Below are 22,500 nucleotides of genomic sequence, written 5' to 3' on the forward strand. Positions count from 1 at the left end.
TAACATTACAGCTTGATACTAACTGCTGCTGAACAATTAGTCCTGTAGGGTAACATTACAGCTTGTTACTAACTGCTGCTGAACATTAGTCCTGTAGGGGAACATTACAGCTTGTTACTAACTGCTGCTGAACATTAGTCCTGTAGGGTAACATTACAGCTTGGTTCTGGTTTAATACTGGACCAGTTTCACAGATTGTTGTTCCATCAGACATTCAGACACACAAACATGGAGACAGAGAGTCCAGGTGTAACTTAAAATGCTTTTCTTTAATCAACTACAGGCTAAAGCTGTGGCAGCCGAGTCCAACGCCACCTTCTTCAACATCAGCGCCGCCAGCTTAACCTCCAAATACGTAAGAACCGTCTCAGGGGTCAACAATCAGGGTTTAACGTGACGGAAATCTAACAACCCTGTGTCTGTGTGTGTCTGTGTGTGTCTGTGTGTGTCTGTGTGTGTGTGTCTGTGTGTGTGTGTGTGTGTCCAGGTGGGTGAAGGAGAGAAGCTGGTCCGAGCTCTGTTCTCCGTGGCCAGAGAGCTGCATCCCTCCATTATCTTCATCGGTAACTCTTCCTCTATCCCTCCATCATCTTCCTCTTCCTCTATCCCTCCATCAGCTTCCCTCCACTTATTTCATGCTTTCATGAAAAAGTGAACATTACACTTTATTTTCGATGTTTTTGCTCCGATTCAAACCGTACGAATAATGTGCCAGATGTCCTGCTCTTATGTAAAAGTGAACATGATTTTGTTACATGTGACCTGGACTAAAATCAAGAATCAGAATGGAGAGATTCCTTCAGACTGAAGTGAGATGTGTTTTCTGTAGAGGAAGCAGACTGATCTCATCAGCATCTCTGACATCTCATATTTAAAGGTCTTGGAGGATTGCATTGCCAGTTTGCATATTACATTTTCAATTGCAAATTCAGATTGAGTTGCCCTTTTAATCAAGAGGCCAAAACAACTTCCGTAACTCGGACATAAACGTGGGAGAACGCAGTGTTTCCTCTGCGTTGATTTTGTAGTGTGTTTGCTGGATAGTTTCAAGCTAACGACAGTTACGTTATTGTTCATATTTTGGCACAATGTTTCTGACCGTCATAGTGACTGTGAGATGCTAAAAAGAAACCACACGCTGTTTTCAGCTAACGTTACTTTTTGACGTTCAACACCCCATACCAAAGTTCTCCTTTAGATCTGAAGATGTCTGAGATGATGTCTGTGTGTGTGTCCAGATGAAGTGGACAGTCTGCTGTGTGTGTGTGTGTGTGTCCAGATGAAGTGGACAGTCTGCTGTGTGAACGGAGGGAGGGCGAGCACGATGCCAGCCGTCGCCTCAAGACGGAATTCCTCATCGAGTTTGACGGGGTAAGGCCATAGTTATGAAGTCTTTGACATTTTATTGATATTTATTGAAAAGATTTCTGGTACAGCCTATACAATCCTCTATCCCACACTCTAAAAGACACAAAACAAATATATATATATATATATATAATATGTATGTGTGTGTATATTCATATTGAAGTTTTCTAAAAGTTCATAAATGAATTACATAAATTACTGACAAGCCTTATATTTAAACATTACACCTTTTGCCAGCCTACATGCATCCAGCCTGTTCTTAGAGGAATTAATAGAAGGGGAACGCACAACGTCTTCTGGAAGCTCGTTCCATGATTTTACTGCACGGAGTGAAAAAGATCTTCCTCTTTCCAGACAGACACGTTCTCGGGTAACGTTTAAACAGTTCCCTCGTGTCTCGTACCTATTGCTCCAAAACTGAAAGACAGGCTCCACTGTTACATCATATGTTCCCTGTACAAGCTTATACACCTGAATCATATCTCCTCTGTATCTCCTAAATATGAGAGTCGGTGACCTTAATTTCCTCAATCTATCTTCATAAGACATGTTTTTCATTCCTGGAATTCATTTAGTAGCTCTTCTCTGGACCCTTTCAATTTTTTCTACATATTTTAATGTATATGGACACCAGACTGAGCTTGAGTATTCAAGGTGAGATCTTACCACGGATTTGTACAAAGGTAAAAATATATCCTTGCTTAAATTTTGAAAAGTTCTTTTTATTATTGCAATCATAGATGTAGCTTTATTAACTTTTTCAGAAATATGTGGGTGGAATTCAAGTGAACCATCCACCACAACACCTGCGTCCCTCTCCTCTTGTACTGGGTTAACCACTATATCCCCAACTACATAACTGGCTACAGTGTCATTTTTTCCCCAATATGTTTACACTTTTCGGGATTCATCTTTAATAGCCACTGGCCACACCATTTGCCCATGCTACTTAGATCTTCTAGAAGATGGGCTCTGTCTGTGTCACTTATTATTCTGAAAATGTTATTATCATCCGCAAAAAGGTAAACATCAGACTGTATCATATCTGGCAGGTCGTTTATATATATTACAAAGAGAACAGGGCCCAAGACTGATCCCTGTGGGAGATGTCAGTCCCTCCAGAAAAACGTGATAATGTGATCGCATAACTCAACGCATAATCAGGGCGCATTTTTTCAAATACGCTGCACTTTCACCGCATAAATTGCCGATTTCGGCTTGCATGATTTCATAATCTCCGCATTTTCGTTGCAAAAAAGTCCCACATATCTTAGCAGAAAGATGAAAAATGTTGCGTTTACTTCACACAAGAGCAGCCGTTTCCCCCTGTTGCCATGAGAACGTTATGAAGTGATGTAATCACGCGACGTGAACATCATCTAGAAGCTGCAGACCCCGCGATGACGCCACGATGACATCACAGCTTTAAAAAGTTCCCGCAATTTCATCGCATACAATTGCATAAATATCCCGCGTATTCCATCACATTTTCACATCACAAGAAAACGTGACGCATAATTAAGGATTTTAGCCCAAAACAATCACAAAAAAACTACCACCTGTTGTTTTCGTTTGTACAAAAAAAATTCCTGTATCCAATAAATAACTCTGCTGTCTAAACAATAGGATTTTAACTTTGATAGCAGTCTGTATGAGGAACAGTGTTAAAGGCTTTTTGAAAGTCCAGACATACACAGTCAACTGTCCTCTATCCAAGGCTGGTGACCATTTGTCAAGAACTGTGAGCAACTGAAGAGAAGTTGACCGCCCGGATATGAAGCCATATTGTTTACTACTAAATAATGTATTACTTTTCATATGGTTGACTATATATGTCCTTATAAGTTTTTCCATTATCTTGCTAACAACTGACGTCAAACTAACTGGTCGATAATTTCCAGCTAGAGATGTCTTTATTTTTCAAAGATTGCCTAATTTGAGCCTCTTTCCAGTCATTTTAGTGATTTGTTAAATAGTACGGTTAGAGGTTCAGCAATATCAATCGCCAGTTCCTTCAAAATCCTAGGATGGATCAAATCTGGTCCAGGGGATTTATATACATTAACTTTCTGTAAAAGCTGTTTTGTATCTTCTTCTGTTATTTCAAGATTTTCTGTGTGCTGAACTTCCAACCTTGGTACGTTGGGTATCTGCCCGTCAGGCTCTTCAACAAATACACTGCAGAAGTATTCTGACAATATATCTGCCTTTTCTATATCTTGCTCTGTTTTTATAGAACTAGTATTATTCTGATTGCAGTATAGATCACCCACTGCTGCTTTCATCCTTTTATTGATGTAGTTCCATATAACTTTTGGTTTATATTTAGATTGCTTGCCTAATTCCTCTTCATATTTTCGCTTTAAATGTCGCGTTCTCATCCTCACAAGACTACGATCTTTCCGATAAGCCTGCTGTATTTCTGGTTTTCTGCTTCGTAATGCTTTCCTTCCCAGGTTATTTTTCTCTTTGATTTTTGTTTTTTTAATGTCATCTAATGGAAAAGAATATTTTATTTTTTATTATTATGGGACCTCATTTTAGCAAGAGGTATAAACTTCTTCTTTTATTAGTACCCATTTTTTATTAACATCATAATTAGATGTGATATCCAATGAAAAATCTCCAATTCCCTACGTGCTTCATCATAATTGGCCTTATTGTAGTTCCTTCTTATGGGTACGTTATTTAACATTTGTGTATAACAAATTACCTTAAACAACAGGACACAATGATCACTTTTGCCTAAAGGGCTTAGATAATGAATATCATCTATCATATGGTCCTCATTTGTTATAATAAGATCCAATACATGTGGTGTTTCACCACCTCGCCACCTTGTTGGCTCTAAAACATGTTGTTGTTTTTTAGTCACAATTTAACACACAAAAACTAAACACTAAACATACAAGACATACAAGACATACTCCAAAACACAACCACACACACCAAAAAAAGGGAAAGAAATAATAATAATAATAATAATAATAATAATAATAATCCCACGCTACCACAGTCTGTGGGTTATCCATTATTCAATGTGAATTCATGATGTTAGTCTTTATATAATTCAGTACTAAGGACCATGTGTGTAAGAGATCTTGTCGTCTGTTATCTGCTGCAGCCTTTGATCCAGTGTGGGTCCTGACTGGGAAATCCATTTAGTAATATACATTTTTTGGCAAAGTAGGAAAACATTGTAAACACACATTTTCTTGTATAGGGAAACTTATTTTCCACATCATAATTCAACAAATATAACAAAAGTACAGTTACACATATCTTGAATTGCTTTATGAATCTTCTCCCAAAAGGAATAAACAGCTTTACAGTTCCTACTCATAGGAACAACCATACATTCTGAATACAATCCAAGAACCTGTTATCTAATGATATGGGGTTATTTCCCTTCACTTCTTATAATCTCCAATCTATATTTGGCAAATTAAAATCCCCCATAATTAATTTGTATGAATGTTTTATAGTCGAGACTTCCTCTAGTAAAGCCAAAAGATTGTCATTGTTGCTCTCTGCTCCACTAGCTGACCTGTAAATTAATCCAATAATCAAAATCTCATTATTGCTACATTTCATCTTAACAAAATACTTTCTTTAAGTTCTGAAACAGTTTCCATTTCTTTTGCTTCTAAAGGTTTGTGTACATAAAGCAGTGAGCCTCTACCTAGATCATTCTCTATATTCCTTGAGAACATGTTATAATTATTATGACTCTTTGATTTAACTTCTGTGATTCCTATTATATGAATAAGTGGGAGTAATCTCAAACGAACAGCAAATTCAGGCAGTTTGTTATGAAGTTCATCCGCATTGGTGTATGAACATAAGATGTTGGGCGGAGATTTACATTCCTGTGCTACTTTAACAGGGACGGGGACTGGCTGCTTAAGTCACTCAGTCTTAGGGATTCTCACCACTCTCCTTGTCTTTGCTAGTTTAAGACCGACGCTGTTGAGGAGGTGTGTTCAGGTGCATTCTGGGCGTGCTGGTCTTACAGGGAGGTGTGTTCAGGTGCATTCTGGGCGTGCTGGTCTTACAGGGAGGTGTGTGTTCAGGTGCATTCTGGGCGTGCTGGTCTTACAGGGAGGTGTGTTCAGGTGCATTCTGGGCGTGCTGGTCTTACAGGGAGGTGTGTTCAGGTGCATTCTGGGAGTATTGCTATCTTGAGGCAGTGGGAAGTGATGGCACCATTGACCAACAAAAACCTGGTCTAAAGTCAATAACGCAGCATTTCATTGTTATTTTAACTGAGCATTAGTAAAATGCTCCTAGGCTCGTGCACAGCACGTGCACACTATGCTTGTTACACACACAGGGACGCACAGCAGCACACACACACACACACACACACACACACACACACACACACACACACACACAGGGGCGCAGCACACACATGCAGAAGATTACAAATACAAATATTACGGTGCAGATCCTCCATCATAACAGCAATGCTCCAAGGTCCAAACGCGCCTGGCTTTTAAAGGGAATGGGAGATGATCTCTGATTGGTTGATTGCATGTTACGCCCAGAACTCACCTCTGATTAATGAAGACACTAAGGTCAACCCTTCAAGCCGCGCGCTTAGATCGTTAAAATAGGGCCCTCAATGCGTTTACATGCAGTTTGTTGCTAAGACAACAGCTGCTCTCACAATATCCTGGAGTGCTATGTGGAGCGAGATAAAACGGAGAGAGAGAGAGTTGTGTTAACGTTAGATTAAACAAAGCCAGTTCCCTGAACCCAGAGCACCCGTTATGTGATAAGACTCGCGGTCCTCCGACTCCATTTGTTCCTGTTGTTATGGAAACGACAGGTCTGGCTACTCCGCTTGCCATTGGTCGGCTGTCAAATAAAGCTCTTGACATGGGGCGTTTTTTTTTTTTTTTTTTTTTACTTTTTGCAACTTCAAAAAGACGCACTGAAGCTGCAGAAAAGAAGTCGCGGTGGCGTTTAAAAAAGCGCTCAGAAGTTTTTTGAAAACACGGTTTACTCCGTACAGGATTATAACTTAAAACGGACGCTGGCAGCTTCAAGGCAGACGGCGAGTGTGAAGCCTCAGACTGTACCCCGGGGACTGCTGTGCATGACTGCTAGTGAACTGTGTTTCAGGTCCAGTCAGGTGGCGAGGAGCGGGTTCTGGTGATGGGCGCCACCAACCGGCCGCAGGAGCTGGACCAAGCTGCTCTCAGGTCAGATTCAGGACTCTCTCCAGTAGAAGAACTAATCTCTGTTTACACGAACACGCCCAAACCTCATATCTCATCAACATTCTGGTATACTGGACAGGGGGAAGCACCAGAGCAGGGGGGAATGAGGGGGGGGAGGAATGCAGAGCAGGGGGGAATGAGCATGGGGAATGAGAGGGGGAGCAGGGGGAATGAGGGGGGGGAGTAGGGGGGAATGAAAGAGGGAGGGGGAGCAGGGGGGCAGGGGGAATGAGAGGGGGAGCAGGAGGAATGAGAGGGGGGAGCATGAGGAATGAGAGGGGGAGCAGGGGGGAATGAGAGGGGGGGAGGAGCAGGGGGAATGAGAGGGGAGCAGGGATGAGAGGGGAGGAGATGAGAGGGGAGCAGGAGGAATGAGAGGGGGAGCAGGAGGAATGAGAGGGGGAGGAGGGGGTGCAGGGGGAATGAGAGGGGGAGCAGGAGGAATGAGAGGGGGAGGAGGGGGAATGAGAGGGGGAGCAGGGAGGAATGAGAGGGGGAGCAGGAGGAATGAGAGGGGGAGCAGGAGGAATGAGAGGGGGAGGGAGCAGGGGGGAATGAGAGGGGGGGAGAGGGGGAGGAGGGGGGATGCGAGGGGGGAGGAGGAATGAGAGGGGTGCAGGAGGGAATGAGAGGGGGGATGAGGAGGGGGGTGCAGGGGGGAATGAGAGGGGGAGCAGGGGGAATGAGAGGGGGAGCAGGGGGAATGAGAGGGGAGCGTAGCGTGGAGATGTATCCTGACGTGTGTCTTGTGTCTGCAGGCGGTTCTCTAAGCGCGTGTACGTGGCTCTGCCCGGCGAGGAGGTGAGTCCGCCCATCTTAAAACACCGTCACGTAGGACTGTCCCGTGTTCCTGGGCCTGACGTGAAGCTGCTCTGTGTTTCAGACTCGCTTCAATCTGCTGAGGAACCTGCTGGAGAAACACAGCAGCCCGCTGACTCAGCGGGAGCTCCAACAGCTGGCCAGGTCCGCCTCGGCACTCACGCACCACACATACAGCCACTATATCATATCTGATCATATCTGATTATATCTATATCATATCTGATCATATCTGATTATATCTGATTATATCTATATTATGTCTGATTATATCTATATTATGTCTGATTATATCTGATTATATCTGATTATATCTGATTATAGCTGATTATATCTGATTATATCTATATTATGTCTGATTATATCTGATTATATCTATATTATGTCTGATTATATCTGATTATATCTATATTATGTCTGATTATATCTGATTATATCTGATTATATCTGATTATAGCTATATTATATCTGATTATATCTGATTATATCTATATTATGTCTGATTATATCTGATTATATCTGATTATATCTATATTATATCTGATTATATCTGATTATATCTATATTATATCTATATTATATCATTTAGCAGCGGCACTGACCCTTTTTTCAATGTTTTCATCCTTTTTTCTTACGTTTACCTTGAACTTTGTGTCTGTTTCTGATTGGTTTAGAATGACAGAGGGCTACTCCGGCAGCGACCTCACCTCATTGGCTAAAGACGCCTCCCTGGGACCAATCAGAGGTGAGATATGATAGTTACAAGGATCAGACCTTAATGTAAATGTATAAAGTCATTTATTATTGCAGCGGCTGTTCTCTGTGTCAGTTTGTTTGTTTGTTTCTTAAAAAACAAAAATGTCCCAAAAAACTCCTTTTTTTACAGTAAGCAGTTTATTCTAAGGACTTAAATCTGACAATTTAGTTTTGTGTGTGTGTGTCTGTGTGTGTGTGTGTGTGTGTGTGTGTGTGTGTGTGTGTGTGTGTGTGTCTGTATGTGTGTCTGTATGTGTGTGTGTGTGTGTGTGTGTGTGTGTGTGTGTGTGTGTGTGTGTGTGTGTCTGTATATGTGTGTGTGTGTGTGTGTCTGTATATATGTGTGTATGTGTGTGTATGTGTGTGTGTGTGTGTGTCTGTGTGTGTGTGTGTGTGTGTGTGTGTATGTGTTGCAGAGTTGCATCCAGAACAAGTGAGGAACATGGAGGCCAGTGAGGTGAGTTCACTCCCCTCCAGGTAATGTTGAAATTAAAAAGTTACTGAGAACAACAATCTTTGAAACTCGTCCAGTATCATCAGATCTCAGATTATTATTCTGAGTGTCTGACAACATTATGGGATGGATCCCTAAAGAGATAGACCTTTTAGTTAAAGAGGAAGATCCTTTTAGTTTAACATGAAACAGCCCCGAAATCACCATCACCAAACCCACCAGACTCCATGTAAATAATCAGGACTTTTAGCGTGTATAGAGCCAGCATATTTCCACCAGACTCCATGTAAATAATCAGGACTTTTAGCCTGTATAGAGCCAGCATATCTCCACCAGACTCCATGTAAATAATCAGGACTTTTAGCGTGTATAGAGCCAGCATATTTCCACCAGACTCCATGTAAATAATCAGGACTTTTAGCGTGTATAGAGCCAGCATATCTCCACCAGACTCCATGTAAATAATCAGGACTTTTAGCGTGTATAGAGCCAGCATATTTCCACCAGACTCCATGTAAATAATCAGGACTTTTAGCCTGTATAGAGCCAGCATATCTCCACCAGACTCCATGTAAATAATCAGGACTTTTAGCGTGTATAGAGCCAGCATAGCTCCACATGTAAATGGGTGAATTAAGGGTTTATTTCAACCAAACCAGAGTGGTGATTGTTGGAACAGTGGAAAGATGAACCAAGACGGCTTTTGGTAGTTTTATTTAGTTTCTGTCCACTTTGAATTAAGTGTGTTTTACAATAATAAAAGTACTGATAATTTACATGGAGTCTGGTGGGTTTAGGATGCTTAAAGTCCTGATTATTTACATGGAGTCTGGTGTAGTTTGGTGATGCTGTCCCTCTGACGTAGAGCAGCAGCCAGGGTGAATTTCCCCACTAACCGTCCCTCTGTGTCCTCTGAAGGTGAGGAACATTTGTTTCCGAGACTTCGTGGAGTCTCTGATGAAGATCAAGAGGAGCGTGGGCGCTCAGACCCTGGAGCTGTACGCTCGCTGGAACAGAGACTACGGAGACACCACATCTGGATGAGGTCTCAGCGACTACGGAGACTCCACAGCTGGATGAGGTCTCAGAAACTACGGAGACACCACATCTGGATGAGGTCTCAGCGACTACGGAGACTCCACAGCTGGATGAGGTCTCAGAAACTACGGAGACACCACATCTGGATGAGGTCTCAGAGACTACGGAGACACCTCATCTGGATGAGGTCTCAGAGACTACGGAGACACCTCATCTGGATGAGGTCTCAGAGACTACGGAGACGCCACATCTGGATGAGGTCTCAGAGACTACGGAGACACCACATCTGGATGAGGTCTCAGAGACACGATGATCTAAAAACTGTGTTTATGTACTTTTTTGTTTGTTTCTACAAAAATAAATAAATATTCCTCCTCTGATATCTGTCTGACGTCCAAACTGACCAAACTGTCCAAACTGACCAAACTGTCCAAACTGACCAAACTGACCAAACTGACCAAACTGACCAAACTGTCCAAACTGACCAAACTGACCAAACTGTCCACTGATTCTCAGCCATCCAGGTCTTTTTTAGTTTTATTTAACCTTTAGGCCGTTGAGAACGGGTTCTCATTTGCAATGGCGACCTGGCCGAGACAAGCGTAGGCGTGCAAGACAACAAATAGTTTCACATTTAATACAGTACAAGAACACAGAACACAGTTCGCTACATAAAGGCTGCATACAGAATAAGTGGACATTACAAATGCCGCACGTAGTGAGGTGTAATAAGTCAATGGATATGAACTATACATGAACAGAGAGTCTATATCACTGCTGACATGGTGTAAAGCAATGGTTCTCCCAAATGTTGGTTTTAATTTCAAATTTTGACCCAGAAAAACAAAAAGTTGTCGACGGGAAGACAACACGAGGGTCAAGTCTTAATTATTTTGAGGTGTTCGTTGTTGTAATACTCATTTCCACCACGAGAGGCTGCCCATAGACTGTTGCCCCCCGCCCCCTCCCTCCTCCCCGCCGTGCTGAAGGATCAGCAGCAGCATCTCAGCGACCTGCCGCCCGGAGAGGAGGCGATGTCTGCGGCTGCGGAGCGAGGAGCAGCCCGGGGGACCGCCCTCCCTCCGGACCCGGACCCCCCCACCGCCGCCGCGGGGTCCGGTGCTGCCGGAGAGCCCGACGGCCGCGTGTCGGTGCCGATGAACCTGTTCGCGACCTGGGAGATCGACCGGTCCTCTCCGAGCTGCGTCCCCAGGTAAGAGGATTACTGCTCGGCCGCAGAGGAGCGTCTGAACCCGGGGAGAGAGGGTCTGTGTGTGTGTGTGTGTGTGTGTGTGTTTCTCTGTGTGTGTGTGTGTGTGTGTGTTTCTGTGTGGGTGTGTATGTGTGTGTGTTTCTGTGAGAGTGTGTATGTGTGTGTGTGTGTGTGTGTGTGTGTGTGTGTGTTTGTGTGTGTGTGTGTGTGTGTGTGTGTGTGTCTGTGTGTGTGTGTATGTTTGTGTGTGTGTGTGTGTGTGTGTGTGTGTGTGTGTGTGTGTGTGTGTGTGTGTGTTTCTGTGTGTGTGTGTGTGTGTGTGTGTGTGTGTGTGTGTGTGTGATTGTGTGTCTTTCTGTGTGTGTGTGATTGTTTCTCTGTGTGTGTATGTTTGTGTGTGTGTGTGTGTGTGTGTGTGTGTGTGTGTTTCTGTGTGTGTGTGTGTGTGTGTTTCTCTGTGTGTGTGTGTGTAAGGTCATGTTTAGACATTAGGGGGGAGGTATCTGGGGTCCTCAAAGAGAAGTAAAAGAAGTCATTTTAATACTTATATAATAATATATAAGTGGAACGTTGGCGACAGCGACACAGGAGCTCTGCTCCCGTCAGAACTACTACGACCACTAGAGGGCGCCGCCACTACAACCTGAATACAGGTCAGAATGATGCTGGAACGAATGATTGATGGGGGCGTGTTACAGGAGAGGGCGGTCTCTTTCATGCATTAGACCTACAGTGTATTTAGTATTTGTTAAAGGTGCCAGGGGAAAGGTTGCTGTAAAGTTCCCCAAATGTAAGAAAGATCCGGACTGTGTTCGCTAACACTGACTCAGCGATAGCTTCGCGTCGACATTTACATGAAATTATACCTAATTTCTTTAAAAAAGACAGACATTATGAATTGTTTTGACTAACAGTTCAGATCAGGGGACGTTGAGGGGATCATGTCAAAGTTTAGTCGGGATGCTGTTACCTGCGACGACCGTACATTCATGTTATTTTTGGGCCGTTTGGTTGAAAGAAACCCATATTTCACATATAAAAAAAACTTTAAAATGGGTCAAATTTGACCCAAAGACAACACATGGGTTAATTATTAATTATTATTATTATTATTATTACATGGCGGTTATTTGACCCTAACGGAGCATCTCTCTGACCGCTCTGCATCACTGAACGGGCCTTTAAGCCTCGTGTTGTCGTCCCGTCAACCTGCAACTTCCTGTTTTTCTGGGTCGTAATTTCAACATTTTGTCGTTATTTTTCTACACTTTTCTCTACGTTTTTGTCGATTTTATTCACATTTCTTTGTCACTTTTTTGGCATTTTTTTTAAAATTATGTTTTTGTCAAGTTTTTTGTCACTTTTTTTTTAAAGAAGGTTTCGTCACCTTTGGAGATGTTTTCGATGTTTTTTTGGGTCACTTTTTTTCAGGGTTTAAAAAAAAATATATATTGCCGATATAATCGATTCTTTTCCTGCGTTTTTGTATCTTTTTCCAACATTTGTCACTTTTTTCAGCATTCTTTTGTCATATATCTGATATAGAAAGTTTTTGTAAACGGATCAATGTTATTGGCGTTAAACATTATTTAAGTTTGACTCCGTGACAGATTATTACCCATGATTCAGCTGTGGAGGACATGACTCTAAAGTGGATAACTTACTGCTCCTCCCTCAGCTGTAATCTTTTCCCGGAGGAACAACAGGTTGCTGTTTCCTGAGTCAACGCCAGCATTTAAGAGGATTATCTCTGATTGGCCGAGCTCATTAACCCCCGCACGGTCATTCTGCTGCTAATCTGCCCGGAAACAGAGATCAGGCACAGAAATAATGACCAATCGGATCCTTCGGTGTGTTTCCTGTATTTATTTGTCTTGTTTTGGTTGGCTGCTGTATATTTGTGATGCAATCAGTGATGTCATGAGCAGTAGCGTAGCCAGAAATCTTAATTTAGGTGAAATCTATTCAGTTCACCTTTGAGTTCACGTGGACGTTTGTGCCAAATTAAAAAATGTGTGTATGTGTGTGTGTGTGTGTGTGTGTGTGTGTGTGTGTGTGTGTGTGAGATATCACGTTCACAAGAATGGGACAGATGGACGGACAACATGAAAACATAGTTTTCTTGTTTACTAAAAACAGTTTCTACGTCACGTTCTGCGTCACGTAGAAACCTCCAGGAAGTGAAGTAAAGTCTGATATGAACAGACATTACTAGAAGTCTGTCAGCAGCAAAAAAACAAAGTCTGTCTTCAAACAGAAGAGGCCCCAGGATGGAGCCTTGGGGAACTCCACATTATACATTAGTTTTCTGCTCAGATGTGTATTTACTGTAACTTTGGACTCCTGACCTGGAATCTTTCATCATAAACTGTAATCACAAAGAGATCACCAGCTTCAAGCCCAAAGTCTCCCACTCTACCAACGACCGACGCCGAGTTCTACTGTCGCTTTGATGGACAATGGGTCAGTCCTGTAACCATCCCCCTCAACACCTCCCAACAGCTACAGCTACAGTGCTTCACCTCCACCTCCCCCATCTTAAAGGTCCCCCCCTCCACCTCCCCACCCACCTCAGTGACGACTCTCTCCATCAATGAGGAAGACGTCAACAGACTGTTCAGGAGACAGAACCCCAGGAAAGCTGCTGGACCGGATGCTGTCTCCCCATCCAGCTTGAAGCACTGCGCTGATCAGCTGTCTCCAGTGTTGGAGCCTGTTTCAAGACCTCAACAATCATCCCTGTTCCCAAGAAGCCAAGGACCACAGGACTTAATGACTTCAGACCCGTCGCCCTGACCTCTGTCCTTTGAGCGCCTTGTGCTTTCACACCTCAAAGCCATCACCGACCCCCTCCTGGACCCCCTGCAGTTTGCCTACAGAGCCAATAGGTCTGTAGACGATGCAGTCAGCCTGGCCCTCCACTACATCCTCCGGCACCTGGACTCCGCAGGAACCTACGCCAGGATCCCGTTTGTGGACTTCAGCTCTGCCTTTAACACCATCATCCCCGCTCTGCTTCAGGAGAAACTCTCCCAGCTTGGTGTGCCTGACTCCACCTGCAGGTGGATCACTGACTTCCTGTCTGACAGGAAGCAGCATGTGAAGCTGGGGAAACACGTCTCTGACTCACAGACCATCAGCACCGGATCGCCCCAGGGCTGTGTTCTTTCCCCCCCTGCTCTTCTCCCTGTACACCAACAGCTGCACCTCCAGTCACCAGTCTGTCAAGCTTCTGAAGTTTGTGGACAACACCTCCCTCATCGGACTCATCTCTGATGGAGACGAGTCTGCCTACAGGTGGGAGGCTGACCACCTGGTGACCTGGTGCAAGCAAAACAATCTAGAGCTCAACGCTCTAAAGACAGTGGAGATGGTTGTGGACTTCAGGAAGAACCCAGCCCCACCTGCCCCCATCACCCTCTGTGGCTCCACAATTAACATTGTGGAGTCTTTCTGCTTCCTGGGAACTATCATCTCCCAGGACCTCAAGTGGGAGCTGAACATCAGCTCCCTCGTCAAGAAAGCACAACAGAGGATGTACTTCCTGCGGCAGCTGAAGAAATTCAACCTGCCAAAGACAATGATGGTGCACTTCTACACAGCCATCATTGAGTCCATCCTCACATCCTCCATCACCATCTGGTATGCTGCTGCCACAGCCAAGGACAAGGGCAGACTGTCCTCACATCCTCCATCACCATCTGATATGCTGCTGCCACAGCCAAGGACAAGGGCAGACTGTTCTCACATCCTCCATCACCATCTGGTACGCTGCTGCCACAGCCAAGGACAAGGGCAGACTGTCCTCACATCCTCCATCACCATCTGGTACGCTGCTAGCACAGCCAAGGACAAGGGCAGACTGCAGCGTGTCATTCGGTCAGCTGAGAAGGTGATTGGCTGCAATCTGCCGCCGCTCCAGGACCTGTACGCCACCAGGACTCTGAAGCGTGCTGGAAAGATTGTGGCCGACCCCTCCCACCCCGGACAAAAACTCTTTGAGCCACTCCCCTCTGGCCGGAGGCTGAGGTCCATCAGGACCAAAACCTCACGTCACATGAACAGCTTTTTCCCCTCTGCCACTAGCCTTATTAACAAGGCCCGGAAACCGGAATAAAGCTTTTCTGATTCTGATTCTGAAGTAGTCCCTGCTCTTTCAGTAGGATCCAGTATGTTTGTGTGCAGGGCTGCTCATTAAAAATAATAATAATCACGAATATTTAACACGATACCTCATTGACTTTTGGTGAGATGTTGCAATTATTGTTTTAAAAAACAGGGAAACAAATCAACAGTGGAAACACTTTGAACTGTGAAATACCCAAATTCTGGTTTTAACTTTTGTTATTCATTCAGAACACGAGACAAAATAACTAATTTACTGCAACACGTAATGTGCAAAATAATCGTTTTTCTGGATTTCTCTGTTTTGATCGTTAGAAGCCAAAAATCATCCTTTTGAAGTTTATATTTTTTTCCCCCAAATTTCTAAAGCTTTTATCCGTTTTGTTATATTTGTCACTTTTTTTTGACATTTTTGTCAAAAGAATGAAAGAAAGAAGAAATAATTGATAAAAGTGACACTTCTTCAAATGTTATAAAATTGACTAAAACACCCAAATTCAATGAAAGTAGTGAACTGATTGTTTATTTATTTTTTATTTAACTTGTGAAGAGAGTTTTATGGAGCCATCCACGTTATTTCTTTGGACAATTTGTTTGAAAGAAACCCCAAATTTCTGATATAGAAACTTTTTGAAAATGGGTCAGATTAGACCCGAGGACATCGGGAGGATTAAATATTGTATTAATAGCGAAGCCCTATGTGTGTGTGTGTTGATAATGTAATGATTTCTGACAGGACTGTGTTTCGTGTCTCCAGGCTGTGCAGTTTGACTCTGAAGAGGCTGATGGTTTTAAAGAAGCTGGGACGAGAGCTCAGCTCCGTCGTTATCGCTGTTAAGATCCAGGTAACGTCTGTTTCTCCTGATGTCTCTCACATCCTAGCCCAAATCCTTAAAGGAACACACCGACTTATTGGGACTAGGTAACTGGCTCCAACTAGCCTAGCTTAGCACAGATCCTGGAGGTAACTGGCTCCATCTAGCCTAGCTTAGCACAGATCCTGGAGGTAACTGGCTCCATCTAGCCTAGCTTAGCACAGATCCTGGAGGTAACCGGCTCCATCTAGCCTAGCTTAGCACAGATCTTGGAGGTAACCGGCTACATCTAGCCTAGCTTAGCACAGATCCTGAAGGTAACTGGCTCCATCTAGCCTAGCTTAGCACAGATCCTGGAGGTAACTGGCTCCATCTAGCCTAGCTTAGCACAGATCCTGGAGGTAACTGGCTCCATCTAGCCTAGCTTAGCACAGATCCTGGAGGTAACTGGCTCCATCTAGCCTAGCTTAGCACAGATCCTGGAGGTAACTGGCTCCATCTAGCCTAGCTTAGCACAGATCCTGGAGGTAACTGGCTCCATCTAGCCTAGCTTAGCACAGATCCTGGAGGTAACTGGCTCCATCTAGCCTAACTAGCACAGATCCTGGAGGTAACTGGCTCCAACTAGCCTAGCTTAGCACAGATCCTGGTGGTAACTGGCTCCATCTAGCCTAGCTTAGCACAGATCCTGGAGGTAACTGGCTCCAACTAGCCTAGCTTAGCACAGATCCTGGAGGTAACTGGCTCCATCTAGCCTAGCTTAGCACAGATCCTGGTGGTAACTGGCTCCATCTAGCCTAGCTTAGCACAGATCCTGGAGGTAACTGGCTCCATCTAGCCTAGCTTAGCACAGATCCTGGAGATAACCGGCTCCATCTAGCCTAGCTTAGCACAGATCCTGGTGGTAACTGGCTCCATCTAGCCTAGCTTAGCACAGATCCTGGAGGTAACTGGCTCCAACTAGCCTAGCTTAGCACAGATCCTGGAGGTAACTGGTTCCATGTAGCCTAGCTTAGCACAGATCCTAGAGGTAACCGGCTCCATCTAGCCTAGCTTAGCACAGATCCTGGAGGTAACCGGCTCCATCTAGCCTAGCTTAGCACAGATCCTGGAGGTAACCGGCTCCATCTAGCCTAGCTTAGCACAGATCCTGAAGGTAACTGGCTCCATCTAGCCTAGCTTAGCACAGATCCTGGAGGTAACTGGCTCCAACTAGCCTAGCTTAGCACAGATCCTGGAGGTAACTGGCTCCATCTAGCCTAGCTTAGCACAGATCCTGGAGGTAACTGGCTCCATCTAGCCTAGCTTAGCACAGATCCTGGAGGTAACTGGCTCCATCTAGCCTAGCTTAGCACAGATCCTGGAGGTAACTGGCTCAATCTAGCCTAGCTTAGCACAGATCCTGGAGGTAACTGGCTCCATCTAGCCTAGCTTAGCACAGATCCTGGAGGTAACCGGCTCCATCTAGCCTAGCTTAGCACAGATCCTGGAGGTAACTGGCTCCATCTAGCCTAGCTTAGCACAGATCCTGGTGGTAACTGGCTCCATCTAGCCTAGCTTAGCACAGATCCTGGAGGTAACTGGCTCCATCTAGCCTAGCTTAGCACAGATCCTGGAGGTAACTGGCTCCATCTAGCCTAGCTTAGCACAGATCCTGGAGGTAACTGGCTCCATCTAGCCTAGCTTAGCACAGATCCTGGAGGTAACCAGCTCCATCTAGCCTACTGCTCCCAATAAGTAACAAAATAACGCCAACATGTTCCTGTTTACATGTTGTGATTTGTAGAGTCACAGCGTGTACAAGTAACAAGGTCACATGACACACAGCCATCTTCTAACTGTATATAAACTGGGAACTATATTCTCAGAAGGCGAAGCACTGCTACTCTCTGCTCCTCACCACGGGGCTTCAGGTGCTGCGAGCAAATCACTCCGCCCAAGATGCAGAAGCAGCAGTGCTTCGCCTTCTGGTTTACAACCCGCCCAATAATCAAAACTGGGCTTTTTCCAAAATGTTTGTTCTTTTCCAGTTTGTTTTTTCTGTGTTTGTCGCCTTTTTGGATTTTTTTGTTGCAATTGTTTTTGGAGGTTATGTCGTTTTTTCAAAGTTTTTTTTGTAATTTTTTCTGTAATTTTTTCTGTAATTTTTTGTCGTTTTTTTCCCGATATTTGTCACCTTTTGGCGTTTAAAAAAATAATAAATCCATGCAGATGTGTGCCAGGACCGCCCTAGATATTTGGAGATCTCAAACCCCCCGATGTTGAACCCAGTTCCCCCCCCACCACCTAACCCTTGCGAATCATGAAACCTTTTTTTGTTTCCTGATTTTGATTTCAAGGAATGTTGACTGATTGCATCGTCTTCCCGTCCGTCTCTCAGGGCTCTAAGAGAACGCTGAGATCCAACGAGTACCTTCTTCCTCCAGACGGCCTGATGGAGACAGACCTGGAGCTCACCTTCTCACTGCAGGTCAGACAGACAGACAGACAGACAGACAGACAGACAGGCAGACAAACAGGCAGACAGACAGGCAGACAGACAGACAGACAGACAGACAGACCTGGAGCTCACCTTCTCACTGCAGGTCAGACAGGCAGACAGACAGACAGACAGACAGACAGGCAGACAAACAGGCAGACAGACAGACAGACAGACAGACAGACAGACAGACAGACCTGGAGCTCACCTTCTCACTGCAGGTCAGACAGACAGACAGCCTTGTTGATAAAAACCATGTATAGAATATATAATAATAATATGGAGGTGATGCATCGTGATATCAAATCAAAAGGATAATTGTAATTAAATCGTGAGACCAGTGAAGTTTCCCGGCTCTAATGTTCATATTGCCATACTTGACCTTTGTATAAAAGCAATAGCTCACTTCAGTTCGTGATATTATGGGATTAGCTTAATATTAGTTGCTTAGGTATAATTAGAGAGGACTATACACACGTCTCACCTGTTATCTCTGCCCCCCGATGTCTCTTAGTACCCTCACTTCCTAAAGCGAGATGTGAACCGTCTGCATGTGATGCTGCAGAGGAGGAAGAGGTACAAGAACCGAACCATCCTGGGCTACAAAACCCTCGCCGTGGGAGTCATCAACATGGCCGAGGTACGGCAGGCCGCCGAGAAGCAGCCGCTCCAACACTCTGCACAATAGGGCTGTTGTCCAATCATGTGATCAAGTGTCTTTGCTAGTTTAAGACGCAGTTGTCAATTTCCCGTCCAGCGCCCACATGGTTTAAATAGCAAACGCACCTTTGCCCATTTGGGGCCCATGGGCGTGCTGGTCTTACAGGGAGGTGTGTTCAGGTGTATTCTGGGCATGCTGGTCTTACAGGGAGGTGTGTTCAGGTGCATTCTGGGAATGCTGGTCTTACAGGGAGGTGTGTTCAGGTGTATTCTGGGCATGCTGGTCTTACAGGGAGGTGTGTTCAGGTGCATTCTGGGCATGCTGGTCTTACAGGGAGGTGTGTTCAGGTGCATTCTGGGCATGCTGGTCTTACAGGGAGTTGTGTTCAGGTGCATTCTGGAAGTATTACTATCTTGAGGCAGTGGGAAGTGATGGCACCATTGACCAACAAAAACCTGGTCTAAAGTCAATAACGCAGCATTTCATTGTTATTTTAACAGAGCATTAGTAAAATGCTCCTAGCACACACACATGCAGAAGATTACAAATACAAATATTACGGTGCAGATCCTCCATCATAACAGCAATGCTCCAAGGTCCAAACGCGCCTGGCTTTTAAAGGGAATGGGAGATGATCTCTGATTGGTTGATTGCATGTTACGCCCAAAACACACCTCTGATTAATGAAGACACTAAGGTCAACCCTTTAGAACCATGCACCCGGCACACGGACCCTTTTTAACGCCGTCAAACTAGCAAAAGTGGATTTGGACACGCCCTAAACACCCCTGCACCAGGCGCTTCACGCCGTGACCTCAGATCGTTAAAATAGGACCCAAAGAGTCCAATGCTGGGAAGGAGAGGGGAAATCCCTGCTGTGGACCCAAACCGTTAACGTTCAGCTCCCTCTCTTCCAGAGAGTTCACTACAGCGAGTGGGCGTGTTGACGATGTTTCTATCAAGCGGCTGGCGCTACCTGTAGTAAACAAACAAGGGCGAAGAAAAACACGCCAAATGTCTAACTAGAGAGGCAACAAGATTCGGGAACTTCTGTTGGTAAGAACCAACACCAAAATCTTCAGACAAGGATAGGAACGGCGAGAAACTCAGTTGTGTAAAACCAAATTAGGTCATGTCCTGCCTCCTGCACGCTCCAGAGAAAGAGAGAAATTAAGTTTTAGGTTATATAGGACATTATTTAATTAGTTTATTTTGTAATGTGTCGGTATATAGATCTTTCTAAAGACGTGTTCATATATCTGTCTCTCTTATGGACATAATGTGCAAAAAAGACGTGTTTTTTTGGAGGAATATTCAAAACAATTTGGCCAGTTTTGACAGCCATGTTTTACAGGAACATCTTAACAACTATTGGATGGATTATGATGACATTTTATTTCAAGTGTTAAATTCTAACGGTTACAGACGGAGCGCTCTGTCATCCTTCTGTCTGTTTCCAGGTGATGCAACGTCCAGCGCACGGCGCCCACATCCTTGGTCTCCATAGAAACCTGAAGGACGCGTCGGTGCGTGCGGCGGAGCTGAGCGTCCAGGGTCTCTCCAGCCAGCCAATCGAGCAGGAGGACACGGGCGGTCACCATGGCAACAAGGCCAAAGCCTTGGGTGAGGAGAGCGGCGACGCTGACCTTTCTGTTCTGTGTCAGGCGCTCGTTATTTACTGGCTCCTGATTGGTCGTAAACCAAAGTACACAAATAACAGAAGACAGCAGCTGCACAACACGACACACACTGGCCCCCGAGGGTCAGGGTTATGTAGCAGAGTACAAGTATACAGTAGCAGGACGTTAAAATACTCAAGTAACGTACAAGTACCTTGAATTTGTACTAGTGCGGTCAAAAGCCGGCCACAGAGTAGTAAGCTAACGTTACGTTTTGAGTGGATGGCGAGCGCGAGATGCTGAAATGGATGCCAATAAGATTCTGAATGGAAAGTTTACTTTTAAAAAGGTGCCAAATGATTCCATTGATGATGGCCAAGCACACAGCTGATGGCCAAGCACACAGCTGATGGCCAAACACACGGCTGATGGCCAAGCCCACAGCTGATGGCCAAGCATACAGCTGATGACCAAACACACAGATGATGGCCAAGCGCACAGCTGATGGCCGAGCATACAGCTGATGGCCAAGCACACAGCTGATGGCCAAACATACAGTTGATGGCCAAACACACGGCTGATGGCTAGCGCACAGCTGATGGCCAAGCACACAGCTGATGGCCAAGCGCACAGCTGATGGCCAAGCGCACAGCTGATGGCCAAACACACGGCTGATGGCCAAGCACACAGCTGATGGCCAAGCATACAGCTGATGGCCAAGCGCACAGCTGATGGCCAAGCGCACAGCTGATGGCCAAGCACACAGCTGATGGCCAAACATACAGCTGATGGCCAAACACACAGCTGATGGCCAAACACACAGCTGATGGCAATTCTCTGCCCCCTCGTGAAAGCCAGGCGACAAAAAGCACAAAGCAAGCCGATCCACTTTTCCATGTTGATAAGAGCATTAAAATGAGAAAAAATAATGGGACAAAAAGAAATCAAGGGACATTTAGAATAGATAAAAATGTGTGATTAATTGCGAGTTAACTATGACATTAATGCGATTAATCGCGATTAAATATTTTAATCGTTTGACAGCACTAGTTTGTACTAAAGTGAGCTACTTGAGTGAATGTACTTAGTTTCTAAAAACTGAAGTTGAGCTGCCGTCCAAGAAACAACCGTCAGATGACTTCAGTCAGAGTTGTTGTGCGTCGTCAGTGTTTGTGTGTTTGTGCAGCAGATCGCTCCCCCGACACGGAGAACTACTGGGAGGACGATGACGACAGCTTCTCCTCCGAACAGGAAGTGAGCGATGATGCAGTTCCTCCCCAGGTGAGTGACCCAACACACCTGTCTTCACTCAGACTGTTGAAACTGGAGAACTTTTCCTCCTGAAACCTCGGACTGAATGGGTTGTTATGTCTACTTGGACCTATTTTACTTTATATTTGTTTCATGTAATGTATGTTATTTGTTATTATTTAGTTTTTATACATATTTATACTGTATATTTGTAAGAATTAGTCTTGATGTTTACGTACTATTGTTGTTTACCTGATTCTTTGAATGATGCATTTTGTCATTTTGTCTCTCTGCAGCTGAAAGCTAACATGAAAACATCTTAACTAACTTTTTTTGTCACTTTTTTCAGCATCTTTAAAAAGAAACGTTTTAGTTGATTTTTTTTCCAACGTTTTTGTAGCTTTTTTCCAACATTTGTCAATTTTTTCCACCTTCTTTTGCCATAGTTCTGATATAGAACTTTTTTGGTTGGTTTAACTTTTTGTGGGTTAAACCAACAGCTGATCATGTTTGAGTTATTCTTAATGACGGGACATTGCCTCTCGCTGTGTTTCAGGACATGTACGATGATGATGACGATGTCCAGGGAAAGACGAAGAAGTCTCACAGGAAAATGATCCGGACAGCCTCCCTGACTCAGGTAAGGAACCAATCGGAGACGCCCAGTTCCAGGA

General features: G+C 44.5%; 2 protein-coding genes across 2 annotated transcripts in view; both read left to right on the forward strand.

Moving 5' to 3' along the window:
- The window catches only part of LOC144531958 (spastin-like), a 13,907-nt gene extending 3,864 nt beyond the window's left edge, over positions 1-10,043 (forward strand). Inside the window, exons 6-14 of the mRNA XM_078272360.1 lie at positions 284-355; positions 488-563; positions 1,280-1,371; positions 6,499-6,578; positions 7,355-7,397; positions 7,480-7,559; positions 8,090-8,160; positions 8,588-8,628; positions 9,544-10,043. Coding sequence (XP_078128486.1) covers positions 284-355; positions 488-563; positions 1,280-1,371; positions 6,499-6,578; positions 7,355-7,397; positions 7,480-7,559; positions 8,090-8,160; positions 8,588-8,628; positions 9,544-9,669 — 681 coding nt within the window. The 3' untranslated portion in view covers positions 9,670-10,043. The remainder of the gene's footprint in view (positions 1-283; positions 356-487; positions 564-1,279; positions 1,372-6,498; positions 6,579-7,354; positions 7,398-7,479; positions 7,560-8,089; positions 8,161-8,587; positions 8,629-9,543) is intronic.
- Positions 10,044-10,820: 777 nt separating this feature from the next.
- LOC144531871 (phosphofurin acidic cluster sorting protein 1-like) overlaps positions 10,821-22,500 on the forward strand; it is a 26,464-nt gene continuing 14,784 nt past the window's right edge. Inside the window, exons 1-6 of the mRNA XM_078272225.1 lie at positions 10,821-10,876; positions 15,759-15,846; positions 18,197-18,286; positions 20,417-20,579; positions 21,762-21,856; positions 22,383-22,466. Coding sequence (XP_078128351.1) covers positions 10,821-10,876; positions 15,759-15,846; positions 18,197-18,286; positions 20,417-20,579; positions 21,762-21,856; positions 22,383-22,466 — 576 coding nt within the window. The remainder of the gene's footprint in view (positions 10,877-15,758; positions 15,847-18,196; positions 18,287-20,416; positions 20,580-21,761; positions 21,857-22,382; positions 22,467-22,500) is intronic.

This window comes from Sander vitreus, chromosome 2 (genome assembly GCF_031162955.1).
Source record: "Sander vitreus isolate 19-12246 chromosome 2, sanVit1, whole genome shotgun sequence".
NCBI classification, from domain to species: Eukaryota; Metazoa; Chordata; class Actinopteri; order Perciformes; family Percidae; genus Sander; species Sander vitreus.